The sequence below is a fragment of the Oncorhynchus nerka genome, linkage group LG20 (assembly GCF_034236695.1).
Source record: "Oncorhynchus nerka isolate Pitt River linkage group LG20, Oner_Uvic_2.0, whole genome shotgun sequence".
Lineage (NCBI taxonomy): Eukaryota > Metazoa > Chordata > Actinopteri > Salmoniformes > Salmonidae > Oncorhynchus > Oncorhynchus nerka.
In genome coordinates, this window is record NC_088415.1 from 30,407,162 (window position 1) to 30,434,768 (window position 27,607).

The 27,607-nt window shown below is 43.1% G+C and overlaps 1 protein-coding gene across 6 annotated transcripts in view; it reads left to right on the plus strand.

Moving 5' to 3' along the window:
* The first annotated feature begins 2,471 nt into the window (after window positions 1–2,471).
* LOC115102267 (E3 ubiquitin-protein ligase MIB2-like) overlaps window positions 2,472–27,607 on the plus strand; it is a 67,012-nt gene continuing 41,876 nt past the window's right edge. For 2 of the 6 annotated variants that reach the window (XM_029622022.2, XM_065005406.1), the window contains exons 1-3: window positions 3,340–3,450; window positions 18,175–18,564; window positions 24,138–24,309. In XM_029622022.2, the coding sequence (XP_029477882.1) occupies window positions 3,384–3,450; window positions 18,175–18,564; window positions 24,138–24,309 (629 nt within the window). In that variant the 5' untranslated portion in view covers window positions 3,340–3,383. Of the gene's footprint in view, window positions 2,496–3,332; window positions 3,451–18,174; window positions 18,565–21,040; window positions 21,121–24,137; window positions 24,310–27,607 lie in introns of those variants that run through there. The other 4 variants (XM_065005408.1, XM_065005409.1, XM_029622021.2 and 1 more) reach the window with 4 other exon arrangements.

Genomic DNA, 27,607 nt, shown 5'->3' on the forward strand with positions numbered 1-27,607 from the left:
AGTGTATCAAATACTTGTTCTCCCCACTATACATACATTCATACATACATACATACAAACAAACAAACAAACAATACCCCATAATGACAAAGTGAAAACAGGTTGAGTCAATACTTTGTAGAATCACCTTTGGCAGCTATTGCAGCTGTGAGTCTTTCTGGGTAAGTCTCTAAGAGCTTTCCACATCTGGATTGGGCAACATTTTGCCCATTATTCTTGAAAAAATTATTCAAGTTCTGTCCAAATGATCCCTTATTGATGTCACTTGTTAAATCCACTTCAAATCAGTGTAGATTAAGGGGAGGGAACCGGTTAAAGAAGGATTTTTAAGCCTGGCAACAATTTAGACATGGATTGTGTATATGTGCCATTCAGAGGGTGACTGGGCAAGACAAAAGATCTCAGTGCCTTTGATCGGGGTATGGTAGTAGGTGGCAGGCGCACCGGTTTGAGTGTGCTAAGAACTGTAACATTGCTGGGTTTTTCACACTCAGTAGTTTCCCGTGTGTATCAAAAATAGTCCACCACCAAAAGGACATCCAGCCAACTTGAAAAAATCTGCGGGAAGCATTGGCGTCAACATGGGCCAGCATCCCTGTTAAACACTTTCAACACCTTATAGAGTTGAGGCTGTTCTGAGGGAAAAGGTATATCTTGATCTTTTTTTTTTTTCTGTGTGAAAAACACAGAACTCTGCATTAACGAGACCCCTGGGGTGTGTCCGTTTGAAGGGACCAGTATCGAGAGCTTTCCGGCTAGAAACAGTGACTAAGGTTCAGGGCAGGGCACTGGGCGGAGGCCGGCTAGTGGTGACTATTTAACACTCTGATGGCCGGGAGATAAACGCCTTCAATCAGTCTCTCGGTCCCAGCTTTGAAGCACCTTTACTGTCTCCTTCTAGATGGTAGCGGGGTGACAGGGGTCCTTGATTATTTTCTTTGCCTTCATGTGACACAGGGGACTGTTTAAGTTCTGGAGGGCAGGCAGTGTGCCCTTATGCATTCGGCTGACCGCACCACCCTCTTGAGAGCCCTGCGATTTGCGGAAGGTGCAATCGCCATACCAAGCGGTGATACAGCCAGACAGGATGCTCTCAATGGTGCATCTGTAGAAGTTTATGATGGTCTTAGGGGCCAAGCCAAATTTCTTCAGTCTCCTGAATTTGAAGAGGCACTGTTGCGCCTTCTTCACCACACTGTCTGTGTGAAGGGACCATTTCAGGTCGTCAGTGATGTGCACGCTGAGGAACTTGAAGCTTTTGACCCTCTCCACTCCGGCCCCCGTCGATCTCAATCTGCTGTGTGGCGCACCACAACCCCCTGCTCCTCCTTTTCATTGGCTAGTTGGCAGTAGGAATGTCAGCTGCATATTAGGTAGCTTGTTCATGAGCCAGTGACTGTTAGTAGAATGGCTGGCTGCAAAATGCACTGCTCTGTCCGGTCCATGCCCTCCACAGCTGTGCCCATTACTGTATTACTGTGCTGTTCAAGGCTGTGAGAACACACTACCCCCATTTCTTTTCCACTTCCCTTGCTATACCTCAACACACACACACGCACACACACACACACACACACACACACACACACTCAGGTCTACTCACAGTCCGTGATTGAAAATTGGAACCAATGCCAGGTGCTCATTCTTCAAGTCCCCATCCATCCTGCCCCTTTTCTAACATAGAAAAGCACAGCCTTTCTCCAAACACACTGCCCCTCCCTTCCCCCAGCTCTCGCTGCCCCTCCCCCTCATCTCGGTTCTCCGGCTGTCTGTTCACTGGCAGCAGAAAGAGAGAGAGAGGTGTCCCTGGGTATGGAAAGGAAGCTGTGCAGTGCAGTGTGTAAAATACGCAGACAGGCATAGTGTGTTGGTGAGGGAGACAACGCATACCCGTGTGTGTCACCGGTGTTCGACAGTAACAACGGATTTAGCAGCTGAAGAGAATCCCGTCCGCCTGTGTGTGAGAGTGGGTGTGTACGTGTGCATGCATGCACGCCAACCCGAATGGGCTGCCTGGGCAGCCAATTTCCTCACTGCCCTCCTCTGATAATCTCTGCTGACACTGCACACAAACGACTAAACGCTGGCCGCATCCTCCAGAAAGACCCTCTTCACTCTGCTTATCTGTCTGTCTCGTTCCGATTACCCACAACCAGGCTGGCTACAGGGAGGATGCTGCTGCCGTAACGCTGTATGCCTGCTGCTACATCACCTCTTGTTACTGGGCTGCTACCTTCTTCCTTCACCTTCTCCTCTGCTGGTCCATTCTGCTGGTCCAGTCCCCCTCCACCACAGCACAGCGCTCTAGACCCAGGATCCTCCCCCCTCTCAATCTCTCACTGGAGGTGTTCCTAGGCTGCTGGTAGAACCGCTGCATGGTCTCTTTCTCCTCACCATCTTGCGCTGATCTGAAGAGGCTGTTGCCGCTGCCTCCTCTCCTCCTCCCCTGTTTTTTTGTCTCTCGCTGACTGTGCCGCACGCGTCTATTCCAACAGGTAAACCTGCGAACCGAGTCACAAATTTGTAGCCGTGACACAATATTTCACAAAATTGGCGCTAGTTTCAATGCGATATGAGAATGATTTTTGGAAATTCAGACAGTAATGTTGTGCCTTATCACACTTCTGGTAATGCAGTGCATGTGTTGCTTTTAATGTTGCTATAGCTATTTAATTGTTTCGGTTTGAAGGATCACTAAAATTAGAGGAGTGTCTTTTGAAAACATGGCTGTATCCTGGAAACGTTTGTGTATTTTTTTTAAACTTTGAAATGGAGCATGGTGACCATCTTATTAGATTTATTTTCTTTATTGATAAATAGGACAGGACTGTCTCTTTTCCTGTAGGGCACAAGGAATGGTGGACAAGTGAAATATTATATATTATTAATAATACTATTTTATCGTTTGAGATTGAGGTGGCAAATCTCGGAAAACTGTTTAGAAATTATGAATTAGACAAATTTCTCACGTGAAAGGTATGCTATTTGATCATACATGTGCCCAGCTATGAGAATAATTTTACACATGTAATTTAATTACCTCAAAATGTGAATTGATCTAAGGGCCTACTCTAAATATTCAAAGCTATCATCAGTAGGCCTACTTCTGTAAGTCATCAGTGATATGAATGCAGTTAGTGATACAGGACTACCATGGGGCTATTGCTACAACCCTTTGACAGACTTTCTTTACCTTGTTTTTTTGTCACAGATAGTGAGTCCAGCATGTTCCGTTCCAAAAACAAAGAGCAAACTTCACCCCAAAGCAAATACTGTAGGATAGAAATGGCTTGAACATGTATATTCCTCTGATAGCAGAATGACTGGTCCATAGTGCTAAGACAGTCACATTGACAAGGCAATGACACAGCACAAAGCTGCTCATGGTGTCCTGCGACTCTGGAATAGAGCTTTTTGAGATGTTCAGGAGTGGGATGAAGATCATGGGGAGTGAGTTTACTTCTCTTTTTACAAACCAGTGGATATACTGAGTCAATGTTGCATTATTTGGAGCTTTGATATAACAGAGAAATATAATACTCAGTAGGGTTGGGTACTGTTCAGGCTTCTGTTCAGATATTGTGTTTATGATTGTTATGTGGTTTGTGATAATTGTTCAGAGGCTCTGGGATGCGAAAATTGCTTCTTTCTCAGTCACAGGGTGTCCAGTGAGAGTACATTGAGTTTTTGCCACATTATTGCAATTTTCAATATGACTTAGGTCTAATTACACACCAAATTATACAAAAATAAATATATATATATATATATATATATATATATATATATATATATATATATGATGAACACTGCTTTACTCCAGTTGGAATATACTGATACAATGTAAACAGTCAATAATTACCTTGTACAGCAAGTTACATCAAATCAAAACCAGGGAAGTCACGAGCCAGAAATGGAAAACGGCAAATTAAGTTGGTCCAGTGTTTTAGCCAGGGTGAGCTACGTGATGCAATCTTGCCAGATGGGTTGTTTATCCAGTATCAATATTAATTTTCAGAAAACCCTGCATCACCAGGGTGACTTGCCTAGTTAAATAAAGGTAAAATAAAAATATACTTCAAAATGTGTATGTCTAGCCCTAGCATAGGCCTATATGATTAAATAAATTAAGATGTAGATGGGCATCAGATGTTAGTGTGATAGAATATGATAACATGGCCGTGTGGACACTCAATCCTGTGTGGGCACTTAATGTGAAGCATTTTATCACACTGTTGAAATTTAGTCAAGTCAATCAAATGTTCACAGTAAGGTATTGATCAGATATAGCATTTTTTTCCCGATATTTGTTGTTATAGACGGGCAAAGAATCAGAAAAATGTCATTTAGGCTTGGGTAACTTTGAATATTTCGCTATTGATAAATCTGTGTCAACTTGCATTCAGCCCATGCACCTTGCCTCATATATAATGCTTAGAATTGTGGGGAAGGGCCACTCTTTGAAATGAGTGATTTTCATTAGTAATGTTTATGATTAATCCACCTATACAGGGTTGGAGACTTGGGTACGCTATGTGTCTTGTGCACTGTTATCAGAAAATGCCCTTTAATTTACACTCTTATTATGCACCTAGAGAGTATTACCTTGGAGGTATGCTATTTCGGTCTCTGTCCGAGCGTCTGTGTGTACGTGTGTGTCTGTGTGTGTGTTGGTGACGTCAGCTTCACAAGGCCAACATCCTGGAGTCGCCTCTTCACGTTTGATGTAGAGACTGGTGTTTTGCGGGTACTATTTAATGAAGCTGCCAGTTGAGGACTTGTGAGACGTCTGTTTCTCAAACTAGACACTAATGTACTTGTCCTCTTGCTCAGTTATGCACCGGGGCCGCTCACTCCTCTTTCTATTCTGGTTATACACAGTTTGAGCTGTTCTGTGAAGGGAGTAGTACACAGCGTTGTACGAGATCTTCAGTTTTATTGGCAATTTCTCACATGGAATAGCCTTCATTTCTCAGAACAAGAATAGACTGACGAGTTTCAGAAGAAAGTTCTTTGTTTCTGGCCATTTTGAGCCTGTAATCGAACCCACAAATGCTGATGCTACAGATACTCAACTAGTCTAAAGAAGGACAGTTTTATTGCTTCTTTAATCAGAACAGTTTTCAGCTGTGCTAACATAATTGAAAAGGGTTTTCTAATGATCAATTAGCCTTTTAAAGTGATAAACTTGGATTAGCTAACACAACATGCCATTGGAACACAGGAGTGATGGTTGCTGATAATGGGCCTCTGTAGCCTATGTAGATATCCCATTAAAAAAAATCTGCCATTTCCAGCTACAATAGTCATTTACAACATTAACAATGTGTACACTATATTTCTGATCAATTTGATGTTATTTTAATGGACAAAAAAAGGTGCTTTTCTTTCAAAAACAAGGACATTTCTATGTGACCCCAAATTTTGAACGGTAGTGTATATTTCTCATTACACCACCTTTTCTGAATATTTGTTTTTGTCAAAATTACTTGTGTATAGCCTACATGTTATTTTTATGTACACATATTTGGATAAAGAACAAAAGACACACTTTCAAATTAAGTCAAAATTACTAAAGTATACATTTTATGTTTCCTAATGTGTCCTAAATATTGGTGCATTATGGTAATGATTGGCAGGTTTCTGAAATGAGAATGTATGTTTTGGTAGTTTGCCATTGAAAAACTGTACTGAGCTCTATTAGAGATTCATTAACCCAATACATCAAACTGTGTCATTTGTTAATGCCAAATGACTAGCATAATTCTAAAATCACTGATTTTAATGCAATTGACTAAAATACCTTATTTTAGAATAAGTACTGTAATTACTTGCATGTACTTTCAAAAGTTTGGAAACACCTACTCATTCAAGGGTTTTTCTTTAGTTGTACTATTTTCTACTTTGTAGAATAATAATAAGACATCAAACTGAAATAACACATATGGAATCACATAGTAACCAAAAAACTGTTAAAACCTCTGGGATATGTGGGACGCTAGCGTTCCACCTGGCCAGAAGCCAGTGAAAATGCAGAGCGCCAAATTCAAATAAATTACTATAAAAATCAAACTTTCAAATCAAATCACACATGTAAGATACCAAATTAAAGCTACACTTGTGAATCCAGCCAACATGTCAGATTTCAAAAAGGCTTTTCGGCGAAAGCAAACGATGCTATTATCTGAGGGTAGCACCTCCGTAAACAAAGAGAGAAAAGCATATTTCAACCCTGCAGGCGCGACACAAAATGCAGAAATAAAAATATAATTCATGCCTTACCTTTGACGCGCTTATTCTTTGACAAGCTTATTTATGTCCCATAAACATCACAAATGGTCCTTTTGTTCGATTAATTCCGTCGATATATATCCAAAATGTCAATTTATTTGGCGCGTTTGATCCAGAAAAACACCGGTTCCAACTTGCGCAACGTGACTACAAAATATCTCAAAAGTTACCTGTAAACTTTGCCAAAACATTTCAAACTACTTTTGTAATACAACTTTAGGCATTTTTAAAGTAAATAATCAATCAAATTGAAGACGGGATGATCTGTGTTCAATACAAGAAGAAAACAAACTGTAGCTAGCTTTCTGGTCACGCGCCTCTATCTAACAGTACACTTGAAGTGACCCTCGTTCTGAACAGTGCTACTTCATTACACAAAGGAAAAACCTCAAGCAATTTATAAAGACTGTTGACATCCAGTGGAAGCGGTAGGAACTGCAAGAAGGTCCATTAAAAATCTGGATTCCCAATGAAAAACCATTGAAAAGAGAGTGACCTCAAAAAAAAATCTGAATGGTTTGTCCGCGGGGTTTCGCCTGCTAAATAAGTTATGTTATACTCACAGACATGATTCAAACAGTTTTTAGAAACTTCAGAGTGTTTTCTATGCAAATCTACTAATAATATGCATATCTTATCTTCAGGGGGTGAGTAGCAGGCAGTTGAATTTGGGAATGCATTTCTTCCGGACCCCCCCTGTCACCAAGAAGTTAAACAAATCAAAATATATTTTCGATTTTCGATTCTTCAAAGTAGCCGCCCTTTGCCTTCTCTTGGCGTTCTCTCAAACAGCTTCACCTGGAATGCTTTTCCAACAGTCTTGAAGGAGTTCGCACATATGCTGAGAACTTGTTGGCTGCTTTACCTTCACTCTGTGGTCCAACTCATCCCAAATAATCTCAATTGGGTTGAGGTCGGGTGATGGTGGAGGCCAGGTCATCTAATGCTGCACACCTTCTTGGTCAAATAGCCCTAGCACAGCCTGGAGGTGTGTTGGGTCATTATCCTGTTGAAAAACAAATGATAGTCCCACTAAGTGCAAACCAGATGGGAAGGCGTAAATAATTTACTCTCCGACAGTGTCACCAGCAAAGCACCCCCACACAATCACACCACCTCCTCCATACTTCACGATGGGAATCACACATGTGGAGATCAGGATGATCACCTACTCTGCGTCTCACAAAGACACAGCGGTTGGAACCAAAAATCTCAAATTTGGACTCAAATTTGGTTTCTTTGCAGCAATTCGACCATGAAGGCCTGATTCACGCACTCCCCTCTGAACAGTTGATGTTGAGATGTGTCTGTTACTTGAACTCTGAAGCATTTATTTGGGCTGCAATTTCTGAGGCTGGTAACTCTAATGAACTTGTCCTCTGCAGCAGAGGTAACTCTGAGTCTTCCTTTCCTGTGGCGGTCCTCATGTGAGCCATTTTCATCATAGCGCTTGATGGTTTTTGCAACTCAAATCGAAGTTTGCTTGTCACGTGCGCCTAATACAACAGGTGTAGTAGACCTTACAGTGAAATGCTTACTTACAGGCTCTAACCAATGGTGAAGTGTGTGTGTGTAGTAGGTAAGTAAAGAAATAAAACAACAGTAAAAAGACATTTGAAAAAAAGAGTAGCAAGGCTATATACAGACACCTGTTAGTCAGGCTTATTGAGGTAGTATGTACATGTAGGTATCGTTAAAGTCACTATGCATATATGATGAACAGAGAGTAGCAGAAGCGTAAAAAGAGGGGTTGGCAGGTGGTGGGACACAATGCAGATAGCCCGGTTAGCCAATGTGCGGGAGCACTGGTTGGTCGTGCCAATTTAGGTAGTATGTACATGAATATATAGTTAAAGTGACTATGCATATAAGATAAACAGAGAGTAGCAGCAGTGTAAAAGAGGGGTTGGGGGGGGCACACAATGCAAATAGTCCGGGTAACCATTTGGAGTCTTATGGCTTGGGGGTGAAAACTGTTCAGAAGCCTTTTTTTGTCCTAGACTTGGCACTCCGGTACCGCTTGCCATGCGGTAGTAGAGAGAACAGTGTGTGGCTGGGGTCTTTGACAATTTTTAGGGCCTTCCTCTGACACCGCCTGGATGGCAGGCAGCTTTGCCCCAGTGATGTACTGGGCCGTACGCACTATCATCTGAAGTGCCTTGTGGTCGGAGGCCGAGCAATTGCCGTGCCAGGCAGTGATTCAACCGGTCAGGATGCTCTCGATGTTGCAGCTGTAGAACCTATTGAGGATCTCAGGACCCAGGCCAAATCCTTTTAGTTTCCTGAGGGGAAATAGGCTTTGTCGTGCCCTTTTCACGACTGTGGTGTGTTTGGACCAATCCAGTTTGTTGTTGATGTGGACACCAAGGAATTTGAAGCTCTCAACCTGCTTCACTACTGCCCCATTGATAAGAATGGGGACGTGCATCTCCTTAGTCTTGGTTACGTTGAGGGATAGGTTGTTATTCTGGCACCACCCGGCCAGGTCTCTGACCTCCCTATAGGCTGGCTCGTCGCTGTCTCGTCGTTGTCGTACAACTGCACTTGAAGAAATGTTCAAAGTTCTTCAAATTTTCCGGTTTGACTGACCTTCATGTCTTAGTAATGATGGACTGTCGTTTCTCGTTGCTTATTTGAGCTGTTCTTGCCATAATATGGACTTGGTCTTTTATCAAATAGCCCTATCTTCTCTATACCACCCCTACCTTGTCACAACACAATTGATCGTCTCAAACGCATTATGAATGAAAGATACTACACAAATTAACTTTTGACAAGGCACACCTGTTAATTCAAATCCATTACAGGTGACTACCTCATGAAGCTGGTTGAGAGAATGCCAAGATTGTGCAAAGCAAAGGATGGCTACTTTGAAGAATCTCAAATCTCAAATATTTATATTTGTTTAACACTTTTTTTGGTTACTACTAGATGTTATTTAATCGTTTTGATGTCTTCACTATTATTTTACAATGTAGAAAATGGTAAAAATAAAGAAAAACCCTTGAATGAGTAGGTGTCCAAACTTTTGACTGGTACTGTATGTGGGGTATGGACCAAAAACAGGTACACATGTCAAAATTAAGGATATCCTCTTTTTAGTGCTAAACTCCAGATTGTGGCTTTAAGTAAATTTAAAATGGGGTTTATACACCCATATTTCCTGACAATCCCTACTTAATCAATAACTGATGTTTCACAAAAAATATGTATAAGTAGTGGTCCTAGTAAATCATTCAAGTTACCTAGTTCTGGCAGATCCTGGCTGACTGGTGGTTCCGGCAGATCCTGGCTGACTGGCAGCTCTGGCAGATCCTGGCTGACTGGCGGATCCTGGCTGAATGGCGGATCTAACGGCTCCTGGCGGCACTGGCGGCTCCTGGCTGACTGGCGGCTCCTGGCTGACTGGCGGCTCCTGGCTGACTGGCGGCTCCTGGCTGACTGGTGGCACTGGCGGCTCCTTGCAGACTGGCGCTGGGCAGACTGGCGGCTCCTTGCAGACTGGCGCTGGGCAGACGGGCGGCTCCTTGCAGACTGGCGCTGGGCAGACGGGCGGCTCCTTGCAGACTGGCGCTGGGCAGACTGGCGGCTCAGGCGGCGCTGGGCAGACTGGCGACTCTGAGGGGCTCTGGCGCCTCTGGACTGAGGGGCGGGAGCTCTGGCAGCGCAGGACAGGCGGGAGACACTGGCTGCGCTGGAGAGGAGGAAGGCTCTGGCAGCGCTGGACTGAGGAGCTCTGGCGCCTCTGGAATGAGGGGCGGGAGCTCTGGCAGCGCCGGACAGGCGAAGCGCACTATAGGCCTGGTGCGTGGTGCTGGCACTGGTGGTACTGGGCCGAGGACACGTACAGGAAGCCTGGTGCGGGGAGCTGCCACCGGAGGGCTGGTGCGTGGAGGTGGTACTGGATAGACCGGACCGTGCAGGCTCACTGGAGCTCTTGAGCACCGAGCCTGCCCAACCTTACCCGGTTGAATGCTCCCGGTCGCCCTGCCAGTGCGGCGAGGTGGAATAGTCCGCACTGGGCTATGCAGGCGAACCGGGGACACCGTGCGCAAGGCTGGTGCCATGTAAGCCGGCCCAAGGAGACGCACTGGAGACCAGATGCGTAGAGCCGGCTTCATGACACTTTGCTCGATGCTTACTCTAGCCCGGCCGATACGAGGAGCTGGTATGTACCGCACCGGGCTATGCACCCGCACTGGAGACACTGTGCGCTCCACAGCATAACACGGTGCCTGCCCGGTCTCTCTAGCCCCCTGGTAAGCACGGGAAGTTGGCGCAGGTCTCCTACCTGGCGTTGCCATACTCCCTGTGTGCCTCCCCCCAAGACATTTTTGGGGCTGACTCTCGGGCTTCCTTGCCAACCGTGTTCCCTCGTATCGCCGGCTCCTCTCTCCGGCTGCCTCTGCTCTCCTAAGTGCCTCCACCTGTTCCCATGGGAGGCGATCTCTTCCAGCCAGTATTTCCTCCCAAGTGTAACAACCCTTGCCGTCCAAAACGTCTTCCCATGTCCATTCCTCCTTTCGCTGCTCCTGCTGCCGCTGCCTGTCACCACGCCGCTTGGTCCTGTTGTGGTGGGTGATTCTGTAACGGTTTTCTTGAATCGAAGGAGAGGCTTACCAAAACGCAGCGTGGTTATTATTCATGGTTCTTTAATAAAGAAACTATACATGAATAGACTAACAAAACAAGAAATGTGAAAAACCAAAACAGCCCTATCTGGTGCAAACACAGAGACAGGAACAATCACCCACAAAACCCAACACAAAACAGGCTACCTAAATATGGTTCCCAATCAGAGACAATGACTAACACCTGCCTCTGATTGAGAACCATATCAGGCCAAACATAGAAATAGACAAACCAGACACACAACATAGAATACCCACCCAGCTCACGTCCTGACCAACACTAAAACAAGGAAAACACACAAGAACGATGGTCAGAACGTGACAAAACTACAGCAACATATTTTGTTTTATTCAAATAATTTAGATTTTTCTAAAGTAACATTTTATAAGTGACCCAAGATTTTAAACTGGGCGCATTTCGGTAATGACAATTTTGGGGTGAAATGTACAAAATTCTAGGGAAATGATTTGATTTTAAAAAAAACTAAGCATCTTAGTCTTCAGAATGATAGTTGATTGTGGCAGATGCATCATGGTTTTCTAACGATTTGTTACTGCCATGGATAAAACTGGTTTCATGCGACTCACCCAACCACAGGCCCCTGTATGGCCCACAAAAGAATATGGACCTCTGCTGTGTTGGTGATGATGGGTTTTGGCTTGCTTGCGCTCTTGCTTGCTTACAGTAATTATAGGAGGATACAATTTGGTGGCTGAGAATCCTTTTGAATAACCTGGTTGTCCTTTATGGCTGCCCTACTCCTTTTTCATGTTGATTTATTGATTAGGTTCTAAACGTGGTCCACCCAGAAGTCTGCTGTACACCTTTGTGGGAAGATCCGTTTAGCATGCCACAAATGTAACCCATTGATTGTGAATATCGATTCCCAGTTTTTCTTCTTTGGTCTGATGTCAGCCAACTAGCCACTGTATCCTACTGGGTTGAGCTAAGCTCCCACTGTGGAACAGTGTTCTTCTAAAGCCAGGATAAGGGCTTGTTGTGTAGGTAGTCACCCCCAGATTCATCCATGCTGGGAGTGTACTTGGCACAGTCATTCCTAGTCCAATTTGAATTCTGATTAGATATCAGTATGCTCTGGCAGGATGGTGAAATCCCTGCCTGATCAAGAGGCACAAGCATGGAGGGAGATTGGTAGGCAAATGTCTCCTTTCCCTAATCTCCATAGATCTCTCCATCCAAAGGGTGCATCTCAGTCATTTCAATTATCCCAACCTTTTCTGTTCCAGGGACCAACAAATCACTGTCAATCTCTTTAGGACAACCAGTCAATTTTATCAGTGAATATACTGTAACAAATTAAAGGTTTTAATATTGTTATAAACAATTTGCATTGTGAAAAGTAAATGTAAAATTGCTTATAATTCCATTAGCCTAATACTCCCATGTCTCAACTGTGAGACCTATTCTTTTTGGAAGAAACATATGTTAAAAACATTCGGACCACCTGCAGTAGAAAACAACTGGCCTAGACGATCTCTTTATCCTAGTTTATTTTCCTGAATCAAGGGTGATCTGAAAGAACTGCTAGGATTTCTAATTTATTGTTTTCACCTCACCGGTAGATCAGAGCAAATGGAGAAGAGGAGCCAAGGATAGGAAGCTACTTTAGACTATCGATACTCACCCGGAGGCTCCCCTTAAACACAGTGTCAGATGACTGGCCAGAGCTATTAATCCAGTGAAGGCAGGCTAAACTGTGATTTTAGGGCTGGAGAAAGAGAGTATGAGCAGCCTGCTTGTTCTCTCTCTGATCCCCCCCCCCCCACTCCGTATGTTTTCACGCTTAAGCAGATACCTTTAACACACAAATGACACAGTAATCTCTGTAAACATACAAATATAATCTCAAAAGTAGTATAATAATTTTGTTCGGCCTATTGCTGCTGGATTAAGATGGATTTAGGCCTACACTAAACCAAGTATCTGAATACTTATCATGGGATTAAGACTAAATTAGGCACCAACAAAAAAATGCATTTGGTCTACATTGTCAGTTGTATCAACCAGGGTGAATAAATGTTGTTTGTAAGCATAAAGCTTCATAGGTAGTGTTGTATGCATGGGTAGATAATAGTTGCAGGTTCTGTCTGTTATTGGAAGCTGTGAGTGTTAAATAGTCTTTCCAGTGAGAAGTGACAATTAAAGGGAGAGCTGTAAAAAGTTCAGAACTTCTGTAGATTAGGCTACATGCTTGGTTTTAACAAGGGAAAATGTCAAATTTGAGTGTGTTTCACTTTACGATCCATTTGTGACAGGTTTTTATTGGATTCATCTCTGCTTTTTTCTTGTCCTCACACAAATGCACAAACAAAATTCTGTAGGCCGTTACGTAAAGGCTGCAAGCCCACAGTAGGCAGCCCAGGCAGGCAGATGAGGAGGATGCAGAGAGACAGGCTGATCTAGTGTGCTCCACATCTACAGGCGGCTGGACTGCCTGCCTCTATCTATGCAGTAGCTCCCCCTCGATTCCCCTGTGTACGGTAGACACAGACCGAAGCTGCATCCAGGAATGCCATCACCAACATGATCAACGTAAATCAACCAAAGCCAAGCATTTGTTGGCCGAGGGACAACCGAGGTAGGCCTCCCCTGCCTCAACAACGGTAGGGTCATTGTCCATGGTTAACTCAGCAGTTTAAAAAAGGTGACTGTGCTTTTTAGCCTCTTGTTGTGGCTGTGTAGACAGACAGTGTTTCAACAACCGGTCAACTGAGACATTCCTCCTAGTGGTTAAGAGCATTGAGCCAGTAACCAAAAGGTCACTGGTTTGAATCTCCAAGCCGGCAAGGTGGAAAAAGGTCCTTTAGCAAGGCAGTTAACCCCCAACAACAACTGCTCCCCAAGTGCTGATGACGTCGATTAAGGCAGCCCCCCAGACCTCTCTAATTCAGAGGGGTTGAGTTAAAAGCGGAAGACACATTTTGGTTGAATCCATTCCGTTATGAATGGATTCAACTGACTATACTACATGACCAAAGTATGTGGACGTGCTCGTCGAACATCTCTTTCCAAAATCATGGGCATTAATATAGACTTGATCCTCCCTTTGCTGCTATAACAGCCTCCACTCTTCTGGGAAGCCTTTCCACTATATGTTGGAACATTGCTGTGGGGACTTGCTTCCATTCAGCCACAAGAGCATTAGTGAGGTCAGGCACTGATGTTGTGCAATTAGGCCTGTCTCTCAGTCGGCGTTCCAATTCATCCCAAAGATGTTCGAAGGGTTTAAGGTCAGGGCTCTGTGCAGCCCAGTAGAGTTCTTCCACACCAATCTCAATTGATATCTGTATGGACCTCACTTTGTGCACGGGGGCATTGTCAGGCGGAAAGGGCCTTGCCCAAACTGTTGCCACAAAGTTGGAAGCACAGAATCGTCTCGAATGTCATTGTATTCTGTAGCGTTAAGATTCCCCTTCACTGGAACTAAGGGGCCTAGCCCGAACAATGAAAAACACCCTCAGACCACTATTCCTCCTCCACCAAACTTTACAGTTGGCACTATGCATTCGGGTAGGTAGTGTTCCCCTGGCATCCGCCAAACCCAGATTCATCCATCGGACTGCCAGATGGTAAACCGTGATTCATCACTCCAGAGAACACGTTTCCACTGCTCCGGAGTCCAATGGCGGTGAGCTTTCCACCACTCCAGCTGACACTTGGCATTGCGTGTGGTGATCTTAGGCTTGTATGCGCCTGCTCGGCCATGGAAACCCATTTCATAAAGCTCCCGACGAACAGTTCTTGTGCTGACGTTGCTTCCAGAGGCAGTTTGGAACTCGATAGTGAGTGTTGTAACTGAGGACAGGCGTTTTTTACGCTCTTCAGCACTCTGTGGTCCCCTACTGTGAGCTTGTGTGGCGTACCACTTCGTGGATGATCTGTTGTTGCTCCTTGATGTTGCCACTTGACAATAACAGCACTTACAGTTAACTGGGGAAGCTCTAGCAGGGCATAAATTTGATGAACTGACTTGTTGGAAAGGTGGCATTCTATGACGGTGCCACTTTGAAAGTCACTGAGCTCTTCAGTAAGCTCTTATGTAGATTGCATGGCTGTGTACTCGATTTTATACACCAATCAGCAAATCCACAAATTTGAAGGGGTGTCCACATTATTTTGTATATATAGTTTAGATATCCCCTTTCCCTATGCTAAAGTAGGCCATATATGCAGCCTGACTGGCTGGCTGTCTGATTGGCATACCTCTCTTATTTGTGAAAGTTCCTGCCATTCTTCCAACTCAGTCCTCCACATGAATAAGCACTTCCTTCCTGTGTTTGTTGGGTTTCAAGTGGCTGCTGGGCACTAATGCTACATGCCATAGTGTCATGATGAGGGCATGACTGTGTGGCAGACTGTGGCTGCTGTGTCATGTCAGGGGTACAGAGGAAAGCAGTGAGCGTGTTAGGGGAGTCTAATGTCCAGCTGCTCCTCTATGAGTCAGCCCATGTCACACAGCATGGGGCTCAGTGAATGTTGAAGAAGGGACAGGATAAAATCACAGGGCTTCAGTACATGGGTTAATGAGACAAAAGGCATGCTGCTGCAGTGTCACTGACAGTATCTCTGGGAGTGGTGTAAAGCTCTCTGATTATTGAGACCATAGAGAGCCTGGCTATGTAATAAACTGTCAAAGTCCAAGAATGTGGTGACAATAGCATCCATATTAGTCAGGGAGAAATCCAAACAAATTTAATTGGAATGAATGGCAGAAGAGGCATAATCCGGATTTTATTTACACAGGAAAATGTAAGTAAGGCATGTGATCTATCAGAAAATGTGTAATAGAATTATTGTTACCCAATAATATTGTCATATAATTATAAATACGGGTTATATGGGTTTTAAACAAATGTTCTGTGATATATACAGTGGCAAGAAAAAGTATGTAAACCCTTTGGAATTACCTGGATTTCTACATAAATTTGTCATAAAATTTAATCTGATCTTCGCCTTAGTGGGGGAGCAATATGTGTTGGACTGCAGAGTGAAGGAAAAGCAGCCAACAAGTGCTCAGCATATGTGGGAACTCCCTCAAGACGGTTGGAAAAGCATTCCAGGTGAAGCTGGTTGAGAGAATGCCAAGAGTGTGCAAAGCTGTCTACTTTGAAGAATCTCATATCAAATACATTTTGATTTGTTTAACACATTTTTGGTTACTACATGATTTCATATGTGTTATTTCATAGTTTAGATGTCTTCACTACTATTATACAATGTAGAAAATAGTCACACAAAAAAATAATTTTTTGAATGACTAGGTGTGCCCAAACCTTGTGTATATATAGCCTCTAAAATATATGTAAAAAGACCATACATTTCAACATTTTTGTTTTCTTGAAAAGCCATTATATGATACAATATCAGTACTTGTTGCATTTACAACTTGTCAAAGTCCAATCAACTGATTTCAGCCAATAAATGGCTGTGGATTGACTGCATTGTTTGAATGGAGTGTTAGCATATTGGCAGTTAATTAGAAAAAATGATGGAATCATAACTCTAAAACTGTCTGGCTAGCTAGCTAACAGAGTGCAGATTAAAGGTGCGTTTCGTAAATTCACTCGGCCATCTACTCCAATTTCAGAGCGCTCTCATCTGAGTGTGCCAGAGCACAGAATAACTGATGAATTTACGAACGTTCAACACCTGTTGAATATGGCCGGTGTCAGCAAAAAAACATAATTAAATTGTTGCCCGCAGCACAGTTACAGTGACCAATGCTGTGGATAACATGAAAACAGTCTAACCAGCTCTGCAAGGGCGCGTAAAATGGTCAGTGAGTTGTTTTTTCATTTGTGTCTGGAAGTAGCTAGCCAACGTTAACCAGTTAGCTCAGGTGCTGGACTGCCGTTGTGAGGTCAGAATGCTTGGATCAACCTTACTCCTCCGAGAGCGTCCAGTGTGCGCTCTGAATGTTCCGAGAACGAAACGCTCTGAATTTAAAAACAGACAATCTAACAATGCTCTGAATTTACGAATACCCAGAGCGCACTCTGAGACCACTCTGGCACTCCAAAATGAATTTACTAACACAACCATATTCTTAATTCATTATTTTTCACCATCTTATCAATAGAAATAGAATGGAATTCAAGTCAATGATGGCATAATGGATGGCCTCCTGAGTGGCGCAGCGGTCTGAGGAACTGCATCAGTACAAACCCGCGCTTTAGCGACTTCTTGTGGCGGGCGGGCACGGTAGCAGTGCAGGGTTTTTCAGAGAACGCATGGCTCTCGACCTTCGCCTCTCACGAGTCCGTACGGGAGTTGCAGCGATGGGACAAGATTGTAACTACCAATTGGATATCATGAAATTGGGGAGAAAAGGGGGTAAAAACTACCAACGAAAAAAATATGGCATAATGGGTGGACTGGAGGCCATTGCTAGTGTACCCGTAGACAACAACATCTAGGTTAAAGATTACAAGGTTAAGACAACGTGGTTATAATTTCCTATAACTCTTTGCAATTCATGGGACTAGCATTGCTAGTTAGCAGCGGCGCTAATAGTTATCAATGGCACTGGTCCCATTTATTTGTTTATTTAGAACGCTTTTCCATGGAATTATTACATTGTCTTAAACTTCTTCTTTTTTTACCTAGAAGAAAAGCCAGATGTAAAAGCAGGAAGTGTACCCATCAATCTGGAATGTGATTTGTTGAATCAACTCAACTGACATTACAAAAAAATTACATTCCATTGCATGAGCCACATCAGTTAGCATAATTTGAATGAACATTCGACATTACCATGGAAATTATTGCATCACAATACCAGGCAGCCATTGCGAGTGTACCCATGAGTTTACCAGTCAAATTGCCAGGGTTAGAGGTTCCAAGCCCATTATATTTCTGTGATCTTATCACAGCACTGGCAAACCATGGTTTACCAATTCCCTGACAAACATGGCTGACATTTATCCCATCATAAGACGGTCCATGTCCATTCTAGTGTTCTATTTCCTAATTCTATGATTGAGACCATTGTTTTAGGGCTTAGGCTGACCTATTTTTAAAAAATGGTCAAGATCATGAAATTGTTTACCAATGAAGAAGTGCCGGTGAATGGCCAATCTGAGCTAGCCTATTTACAGAAAAAGATGCTTGGCTGCAATAACTATTTGTCACAAAATGAAAACTCATGCCGGTTTTCATTCACATCTCTGCTCGTAGACAGCGCCCCAATTGATTAGACATCTTTTTCTTTCTCTCTCCTTCTCCCGTCAGTCACCCCTGATCTGGTCCCGGAGCCCCTGGTGCTACCCGTGGTGCCCTCCCTGCCCTCTGTGCGGGTCCGTCCTGCCCTTCACAGGCCCCGGAGGCGCAACAACAGCAGCAGCAGAAGCGACCCCACCAGGCCGCGGCCCTCGGGCCCGGCTGGCCCGAGAGGCAGCATGGAGGTGGGCATGCGCGTGGTGCGCGGTCTGGACTGGAAGTGGGGGAACCAGGATGACAGTGAGGGTCACTTGGGCACAGTGGTGGAGATCGGGCGGCAAGGCAGCACCACCACGCCCGATAAGACGGTGGTGGTACAGTGGGACAGCGGCACGCGCACCAACTACCGCACAGGATACCAAGGCTCCTACGACCTGCTGCTCTACGACAATGCCCAGATCGGTGAGCATAGCACCCCACCTCAGCTGTTTACACACATATAGACTATGTACTTACAGTGAATTCATAAAGTATTCAGACCCCTTCACATTTTGTTACATTACAGCCTTACTCTAAAAATGATTAAATTGTTTACCTCATGAATCTACACACAATATCCCATATTGACAAAGTAAAAATGGGTTTTTAGACATTTTTGCAAATGTATTAAAAATAAATAAAAAATATGTATTCAGACGCTTTGCTATGAGAATCGGAATTGAGCTCAGGTGCATCCTGTTTCCATTGATCATCCTTGATTGGAGGCCACCTGTGGTAAATTCAATTGATTGGACATGATATGGAAAGGCACACAGCTGTCTATATAAGTTCCCACAGTTGACAGTGAATGTCAGAGCAAAAACCAAGCTATGAAGTCAAAGGAATTGTCTGTAGAGCTCCGAGACAGGATTGTGTCGAGGTACAGATCTGGGGAAGGGTACCAAAAAATGTCTGCAGCATTGAAGGTCCCCAAAAACAGAGTGGCCTCCATTCTTAAATGGGAGGAGTTTGGAACTCTTTCTAGAGCTGGCCGCCCAGCCAATTTGAGCAATCGGTGGAGAAGGACGTTGGTCATTGAGGTATGCCAATCAGGAGTTTGCCAAAAGGCACCTAAAGGGCTCTGACCATGAGAAACAAGATTCTCTGGTCTGATGAAACCAACATTGAACTCTTTGGCCTGAATGCCAAGCGTCATGTCTGGAGGAAACCTGGCACCATCCCTACGGTGAAGCATGGTGGTGGCAGCATTGTGCTGTGGGGATGTTTTTCAGCGGCAGGAACTGGGAGACTAGTCAGGATTGAAGGAAAGATTAGCTAAGCAAAGTACAGAGAGATCATTGATGAAAGCCTTCTCCAGAGCACTCAGGACCTCAGACTGGGGCGAAGCTTCACCTTTCAACAGGACAACGACCCTAAGGAAACAGCCAAGACATTGCAGGTGTGGCTTTGGGACAAGTCTCTGAATGTCTTTGAGGGGCCCAGCCAGAGCCTGGACTTGAAACCGATGGAACACCTGAAAATAGCTGTGCAGTAGCACTCCCCATCCAACCTGACAGAGCTTGAGAGGATCTGCAGAAAAGATTGGGAGAAACTCCCCAAATACAGGTGTGCCAAGCTTGTAGCGTTATACCCAAGAAGACTTGAGGCTGTAATCGCTGCCAAAGGTGCTTCAACAAAGTACTGAGTAAAGGGCCTGAATACTTATGTAAATGTGATATTTCTGTTTTTTTTATATATTTTTTATACATTTGCAGAAATGTCTAAAAACCTGTTTTTGCTTTGTCATTATGGGGTATTGTGTGAAGATTGATGAGGGGGGAAAATGGTTGAATACATTTTAGAATAAGGCTGTAACATCGCAAAATGTGGAAAAAGTCAAGGGGTCTGAATGCTTTCTGAATGCGGTGTATATACTGTACAGTGCCTTCAGAAAGTATTCCCACCCCTTGACTTTTTCCTCATTTTGCTGTGTTACAGCCTGCATTTAAAATGGATTAAATTGCATTTTTTTGTGTCACTGGCCTACACACAATACTCCATAATGTCAAAGTGGAATTATGTTTTGTGACATTTTTACAAATTAATAAAAAATGAAAGCTGGAATGTCTTGCGTTAATAATTATTTAACCTCTTTGTTATGGCAAGCTTAAATAAGTTCAGGAGTAAAAATGTGCTTAACAAGTCACATAAGTTGCATGGACTCACAAAGAAGGGCATCTACTGGTAGATGGGTAAAAATACACTGAGCAAAAATATATACGCAACTTGCAAGAATTTCAAAGACTGTACGGAGTTAATGTTCATTTAAGGAAATCTGTCAATTGAAATAAATTCATTATGGATTTCACATGACTGGGAATACAGATGCATCCATTGGTCACAGATAACTTTTTTTTAAAGGTTGGGGCATGGATAAAAAAAACAGTCCGTTTCTGGTCTGACCACCATTTGCCTCATGCAGCGCGACATCTCCTTTGCATAGAGTTGATCTGTTGATTATGGCCTGTGGAATGTTGTCCCACTCCTCTTCAATGGTTGTGCGAATTTGCTGGATATTGGTGTGAACTGGAACATGCTGTCTTACACATCGATCCAGAGCATCCCAAACATGCTCAATGGGTGACATGTCTGGTGAGTATGCAGGCCATGGAAAAACTGGGACATTTTCACCTTCCAGAAATTGTGTACAGATCCTTGCTCCATGGGGCCGTGCATTATCATGCTGAAATATAAGGTGATGGAAGCAAATGAATAGCACGACAATGGGCCACAGGATCTCGTCAAGGTATCCCTGTGCACTCAAATTGCCATTGATAAAATGCAATTTTGTTCATTGTTCGTAGTTTATACATGTCCATATCATAAACCCACCGCCACCATGGGGCACTCTGTTCACAGCATTGACGTCAGCAAACCACTCACCCACACGATGCCATACACGCCATCTGCCCGGTACAGTTGAACCTAGGATTCATCCATGAAGAGCACACTTCTCCAGCGTGCCAGTGTCCATCGAAGGTGAGCATCTGCAGTCAGGTCAAGACCCTGGTGAGGCGATGAGCATGCAGATGAACTTTCCTGAGAGGGTTTTTGACAGTTTGTGCAAAAATTCTTAGATTGTGCAAACCCACAGTTTCATCAGCTTTCCAGGTGGCTGGTCTCAGACAATCCCGCAGGTGAAGAAGCCGGATGTGGAGGTCCTGGGCTGGCGTGATTACACGTGGTCTGCGGTTCTGAGGCCGGTTGGACGTACTGACAAATTCTCCAAAACCTGTGTAATGATCATGCTGTTTAATCAGCTTCTTGATATGCCACACCTGTCCAGTGGCTGGATTATCTTGGCAAAGGAGAAATGCTTACTAACGGGTATAAACACATTTGTGTACAATATTTGAGAGAAATACGCTTTTTGTGTGTATGGAACATTTCTGGAATATTTTTTATCAGCTCATGAAACATGGGACCAACACCTTTTACATGTTGCTTTGGCTTTTTTGATGGTGGTTTTGGAGCAGTGGCTTCTTCCTTGGTTTTGGAGCAGTTCCTTGGTTTTGGAGCAGTGGCTTCCGGCCTTTAATTTTGTCGATATAGGACTCGTTTTACTGTGGATATAGATACTTTTGTACTTGTTTCCTCCAGCATTCTTCACAAGGTCCTTTGCTGTTGTTCTGGGATTGATTTGCACATTTCGCACCAAAATACGTTAATCTCTAGGAGACAGAACGCGTCTCCTTCCTGAGCGGTATGACGGCTCGGTGGTCCCATGGTGTTTATACTTGCGTACTACTGTTTGTACAGTTGAACGTGGTACCTTCAGGCGTTTGGAAATTGTTCCCAAGAATGAACCAGACTTGTGGAGGTCTGCAATTGTTGTTCTGAGGTCTTGGCTGATTTATTTAGATTTTCCCATGATGTCAAGAAAATAAGCACTGAATTTGAAGGTAGGTCTTGAAATACATCCACAGGTTTCCTCCAATTGACTCAAATTATGTCAATTAGCCTATCAGAAGCTTCTTAAAGCCATGACATAATTTTCTGGAATTTTACAAGCTGATTAAAGGCACAGTCAACTTAGTGTATGTAAACTTTTGACCCACTGGAATTGATACAGTGAATGATAATTGAAATAATCTGTCTGTAAACAATTGTTGGAAAAATTACCAACTTGCCAAAACTATAGTTTGTTTACAGGAAATTTGTGGAGTGGTTGAAAAACACGTTTTAATGACTCCAGTGTATGTAAACTTCCGACATCAACTGTGTGTGTATAAATATTTGCTGCGAAGAGACCGATATCGCTTTTGGTCGCAGGTTCAGGAATGGCTGAAGAATTTCTGTAACGCTCAATGAGTGAATGGGTGTGGAGTCAGACGCAGAGAGCAAAGGATGTGGGAAAAAACACGCTTTAATGTCCAAAAAATAAAAGGAACAAAACAGTATACCCAAACAGGCGAAACTATGAAAACAATATAGTACCCTTAGGTAAAATACCAAGACAGCGAGAAAACCCAACAAACAATAACACCTCTCACAAATACAGAAAAAGCAAGCCCGCACAAACAGAAGCGGGCTGAACGAACTTAAATAACTCCACCCTAACAACCAAACAATGAACAGGTGAAACCAATTAGACAAAACCAAACGAACACGGAAAGGATCGGTGGCAGCTAGTAGACCGGCGACGACGACCGGCGAGCGCCACTCGAACAAGAAGGGGAGCCACCTTCGGTAATATTCGTGACAATTGCAACATTTACCTGGAGCTAACTCTGTAAATCGCACTGCTGGGTGATTTGAAAAGTTTATAGTCAATCGATCAATAATATAATACTTTTAGAAAGAAAAAAATCTTTAATTTACAATCTGTAGAAACTATGAGAATAGAAAGGTTCAGAACTTGTGTGAAACATCATAGCAGATTAGAAAAATATATTGCAAATGGAAATCAAAACTGGATGGTGTTAAGAGATAGATGGGAAGGGTTGAGTGGAACTGAAGGGGGAGACTAAAAACAACAAGGTAACTAATGTAAAATATACTGGTCCGTAAAATGTTTATAGGTTCAGAACTTTTGTGAAACAGCACAGTTAAAAATATATTGCAAATAGAAATCAAATCTGGATGGTCTTCAGAGATAGATGGGAGGGGTTGAGGGTAGCTGACAGAGGGGATCAAAATGAAAAAAAAGTGAACTGTTGTCAAATACATTGATGTATATAGTATGACTAAGCTGAAAGTAGAAGCCTAAGTGTTGTTGTCCATTGGTCTACTCCAATTAGGGGAGGGGTGGTAGGAATAGGGGAACACACATAAAAACAGAAAACAGGATGCACCTGAGCTCAATTTGGAGTATCATAGAAAATGTCTGAATACTTACGTAAATAGGGTATTTCTGTTTTTTTATGAATGTGCAAAAATGTCTAAACCTGTTTCTCTTTGTCATTATGGGGTATTGTATGTAGATTGATGAATGAAAAAAAAACCGAATGTAATAATTTTTAGAATAAGGCTGTAACGTAACAAATTGTGGAAAAAGGGAAGGGGTCTGAATTCTTTCCAAATGCACTGTATCTAATGTATTGTTTGTATATAATTTGTTATTTTTAGGTATTGGTCTCATCTTTGTGACTCAAGCAAGGTTCCTCAAGCTCATGTTTACTCAGCATCGCAGAGCAAAGGGCATCTCTCTCCATCTCCGTTTCTCTCGACTCAAGCAGGAGACAGGCAATACAGCCCTGTTTTACATTCGGCTGTATTAGAATTGAATGCCAAGTGCTAATGCAGGATTCATCTGCATTTTCCCCATTAAAACAGAATTGTTCTGCCTCAGAAGTCAATAAGGCTTCAATTAATGTAGCGAAAGCAAAGAGAAGGAGAGTGAGAAGGGGGAGGAAGATTTGCATCTCTCGTCATCTCTGTCATCAGTTTACTCTTCTCATTTGCTGTAATGTGAACTAATTCTGGACTGGCTTGTCTTAACCTCCTTCAACCTCGCTCTGACTTTCTCGCTCTCTCTCCCATTTTCTCTGTCGCAGGTGTGCGCCACTCCAACATCATCTGTGACAGCTGCAAGAAGCATGGCATCATGGGGATGCGCTGGAAGTGCAAGGTGTGCTTTGACTACGACTTGTGCACGCAGTGCTACATGAACAACAAACACGACCTGGGCCACGCATTTGAGCGCTATGAGACAGCCCATTCCCAACCGTGAGTACCATACCCCCCCCCCCCCCCTTCAAAACCCTGTCTCCAAATTCACTTGGGTTGATTTCTGTTCAAATTCGCTTCAAAATACAGTGTGTGATTTGCTGAATTTGATTACAATTTGTTTTACTTTTCAAATAATAACTTGTGCCAGATTAACTTGAGAGGAACCGTTCTAATTGTCCCTGTGTCCCTGACTCCCCTAAGTTGATTCCCATTGTCTCCTCTGCCTGCCTTCTCTAATTAAGTGATCATGCCAGAGAATTGCCAATCTTTGGAGGATATATTGGCATAGCTGTTGTTAGGCCCGAGACGATGTCGAGGGCCGGAAGACCATGCCAATATATCCTCCAAACAATGGCTTCGAGGGCATTATCACTTTTATACAAGTACGTGAATTATCCCCTCCTCTCTCCTCATCCAGTCTTCTGTATCAGTTCACAGTAAAGCTCCCAGCCCCTACAGGCACTGTCTGAATGTCAGCTGGGTGGACAGTTCCCTTTATAATATTGGGTGAATCTCATGGCACACTGAATTTAAAATGGGGCACAGAATTCTTCTACTAGTCCACCAGTGAAGAGCCAGCTCAAACCTCTGTATTCCTTTGTGTGCTCGCTGGTGAATGTGTTTCTGAGCTTTTTGAAGCTTGAGACTGAATTTCTCAAGAATTCTCCATTCATGTAGTATAATACACTTAGTATTACACAGACACGGGCTGATCATCTGGCCAGGAGCTAAAACTCAAAATGGGAGAACAACACTTAAGCAAATATGTTCAGTGATGCCATGCAGAATACTTTTGGCCAATAGTACAGTAATTCCTTATGTGGAACCGATTCCCTCTTATCTGTGATCGGCACACATTTCATCACATAATTAGTTCCCTCAAATGAGTGAAGCCTTTTGGAGATCATAGACATTGTGAAAGACGTTAGGTGATGATAGAGGTACTGTGTCAGAGAACAAGCTTACCAACCCTTCAATGGCTGTATGCCCCTGCTGCTTAGGTTTAGGGCTATTCAGTTAAAACTGGTTGTCCTGTTCTTAGGGTTAGAGTAGCCTGAACTAAGCCTGTAAGAATTAGTATTAATCTTGAAATTCAAACAAACCCCATAAGCAGTTTAGATAGTAGGACCCCCGGTTTACATTTTTCTCTCATAACGAGAGAATAGATCAAATGTATTTGACTCTGTTGGCCAGCTCTCATATTCTGTACCAGGGTTCAGTACTGCAACTAAAACAGTCGCATTTGCAACTGTTTGACTTGGCAGTGCCACACACATTTTTATTTGGTCGCAAGGGTGCCAGCAAACATTTTTTTTACCTGGTCATGTTCGTTTTAGGATCACAATTTTCTCTCTTTATCATGTTTTATTCAAACAGTTATGTGCAATTGACCAAAGATTAACCCAACTGTATGAAGCATCAGAGATCGACTTACAGGGGAGGTCGATCATCCCCATCAGTGGGCCACTTGGGCCAGTGAAAGAAATATTGCAATAATGCTATTTTTAACCTAGGCTATATAATTGAGCAACTCAATGAAGAACTACAGCAGTAGGAAATATGTTCCAAGTTATGAGGCAAGAATGGGTGTGCAAACCAGGTATTTAAAAAGTTATAAGTCTTGGTTGAATATTTGCAATGTACGATTCAGTCATCATGGAATGGCGTACCTTCAAAATCATACATTTCCTCTTGGCTATTTGGTCTTTTGAAAAGTCATTGAAGTTATGGTAGCTGATTTAGAAGTTCTACTGCTCCAATATAATTATTCCATGATTTCATTTCTGATCCGTTTTAATGAGAGATGAAGGCACTTTCATTTACTTCCCGCCATTTCAATTGAAGGGTGTTTTTTCTGTAGACTATTACAACAAATATACAATCTTGGTCCTTGAAAAATACAATTAAGTGTTTGGAAATGTCCTTGAATTTCACCCTGTAAAGGCTACTTGCTCAGCCTGTAAATGAAAGGTAATATATTCTTAAAACAATGAAAGCATAATTTGCTTTCCTGTCAGCTCTTGACCCGGGCCAGTATTTTTTTCATTCGAGCCAGTAGCTTTCAGTTGGCACTGGCCCGGTGTGACACTGGCAAATTTACCTGAATGTCGAGCCCTGATGTGTGCAGTGCGCATAGGGCCTATATAGCTACCACTTTGTGTAGCTGTTAGCGATGCTAATGATAAAAGTTTTCAGGCAGATTGAAAGGCAACTACAAAGTAGAATATGTCTACCAGGCATTATAATAATTATTTGCGTCAATCCAGTGACCATTTTCTTTAGAAAATTCCCACACAAGTGTGCCACAGAAACACTGCTGGCCAAACACAACTGTCTGGCTGGTGCACACCTGAATTAAATGGTAACTACAAAACAACAAAGAATATGGTTTAAGAATTGTTATGGACTTCGAACATCCCATTTTGAGAACGAAAACCTGCAAAAACTGGGGGAAATATATATAAATACAGTACAACAGTGGTTCCCAACCAGGGGTACTAGGACTTCTGGGCGTACTCAACCTATCCACAGGGGGTACTTGGGAAGACTCATGAGACCATAGGCCTACTGGTGAAATGCACATGAGGGGGTACTTCTGGGGGCAGAGCAAAATTCAGTTGGTGGTACAATAACCAAACAATTTTGGAAACTACTGCAGTACAATACAGTCTGACAGAGACTCCTTCCCCCTCTCACTTTGACTCCCACCTCAGTTTCTCTACGGTATTGATTAAACATTGGGCATGTATGCTGTTTGGCTCAGCAACCTTCATTAGAAGAGTCCTTCATTAGAAGAGAGCCCTTCAGACAGTCCTTAGGATGGATGGCTCTGCTGTTCCTGGAGACTTCAGGCCAAGAACAGTGGCCAGTGCTTTCTTAGTGGAAGGCAGGGATTCATCCCACTCACTTGATCGAGTAAAGATACATTTTGTAGATTCAGTGACGGGATGCTTGCCATTTACTAATTTCTCCTATTGTGGTAAATGTGATTTGATTAAGGTTGTTCGGTTTTTAAAATGTTCAAGGTTGTTTGATTTAAACTTGAATGTAATTACTTTGCGTTATCACATAAAAGAGATGGGCTAAGTCTGGAGTGAAAAAGTTATAAGGTCGGATTTATACTTAACTACTTTGTTTCAAATAAAGAGTTAAGTCTGAACTTGAGGGCCTGAAAGCTGTCAAGAGAGTAAACACAAGGCCAAATGTTTTATTTCTGTCCTTTGAAAACACTAGTGGACAGCAGTGTGTCCCATAAGACCACTATAAGATCTAATCATCTTATTGGTCTTGTTAT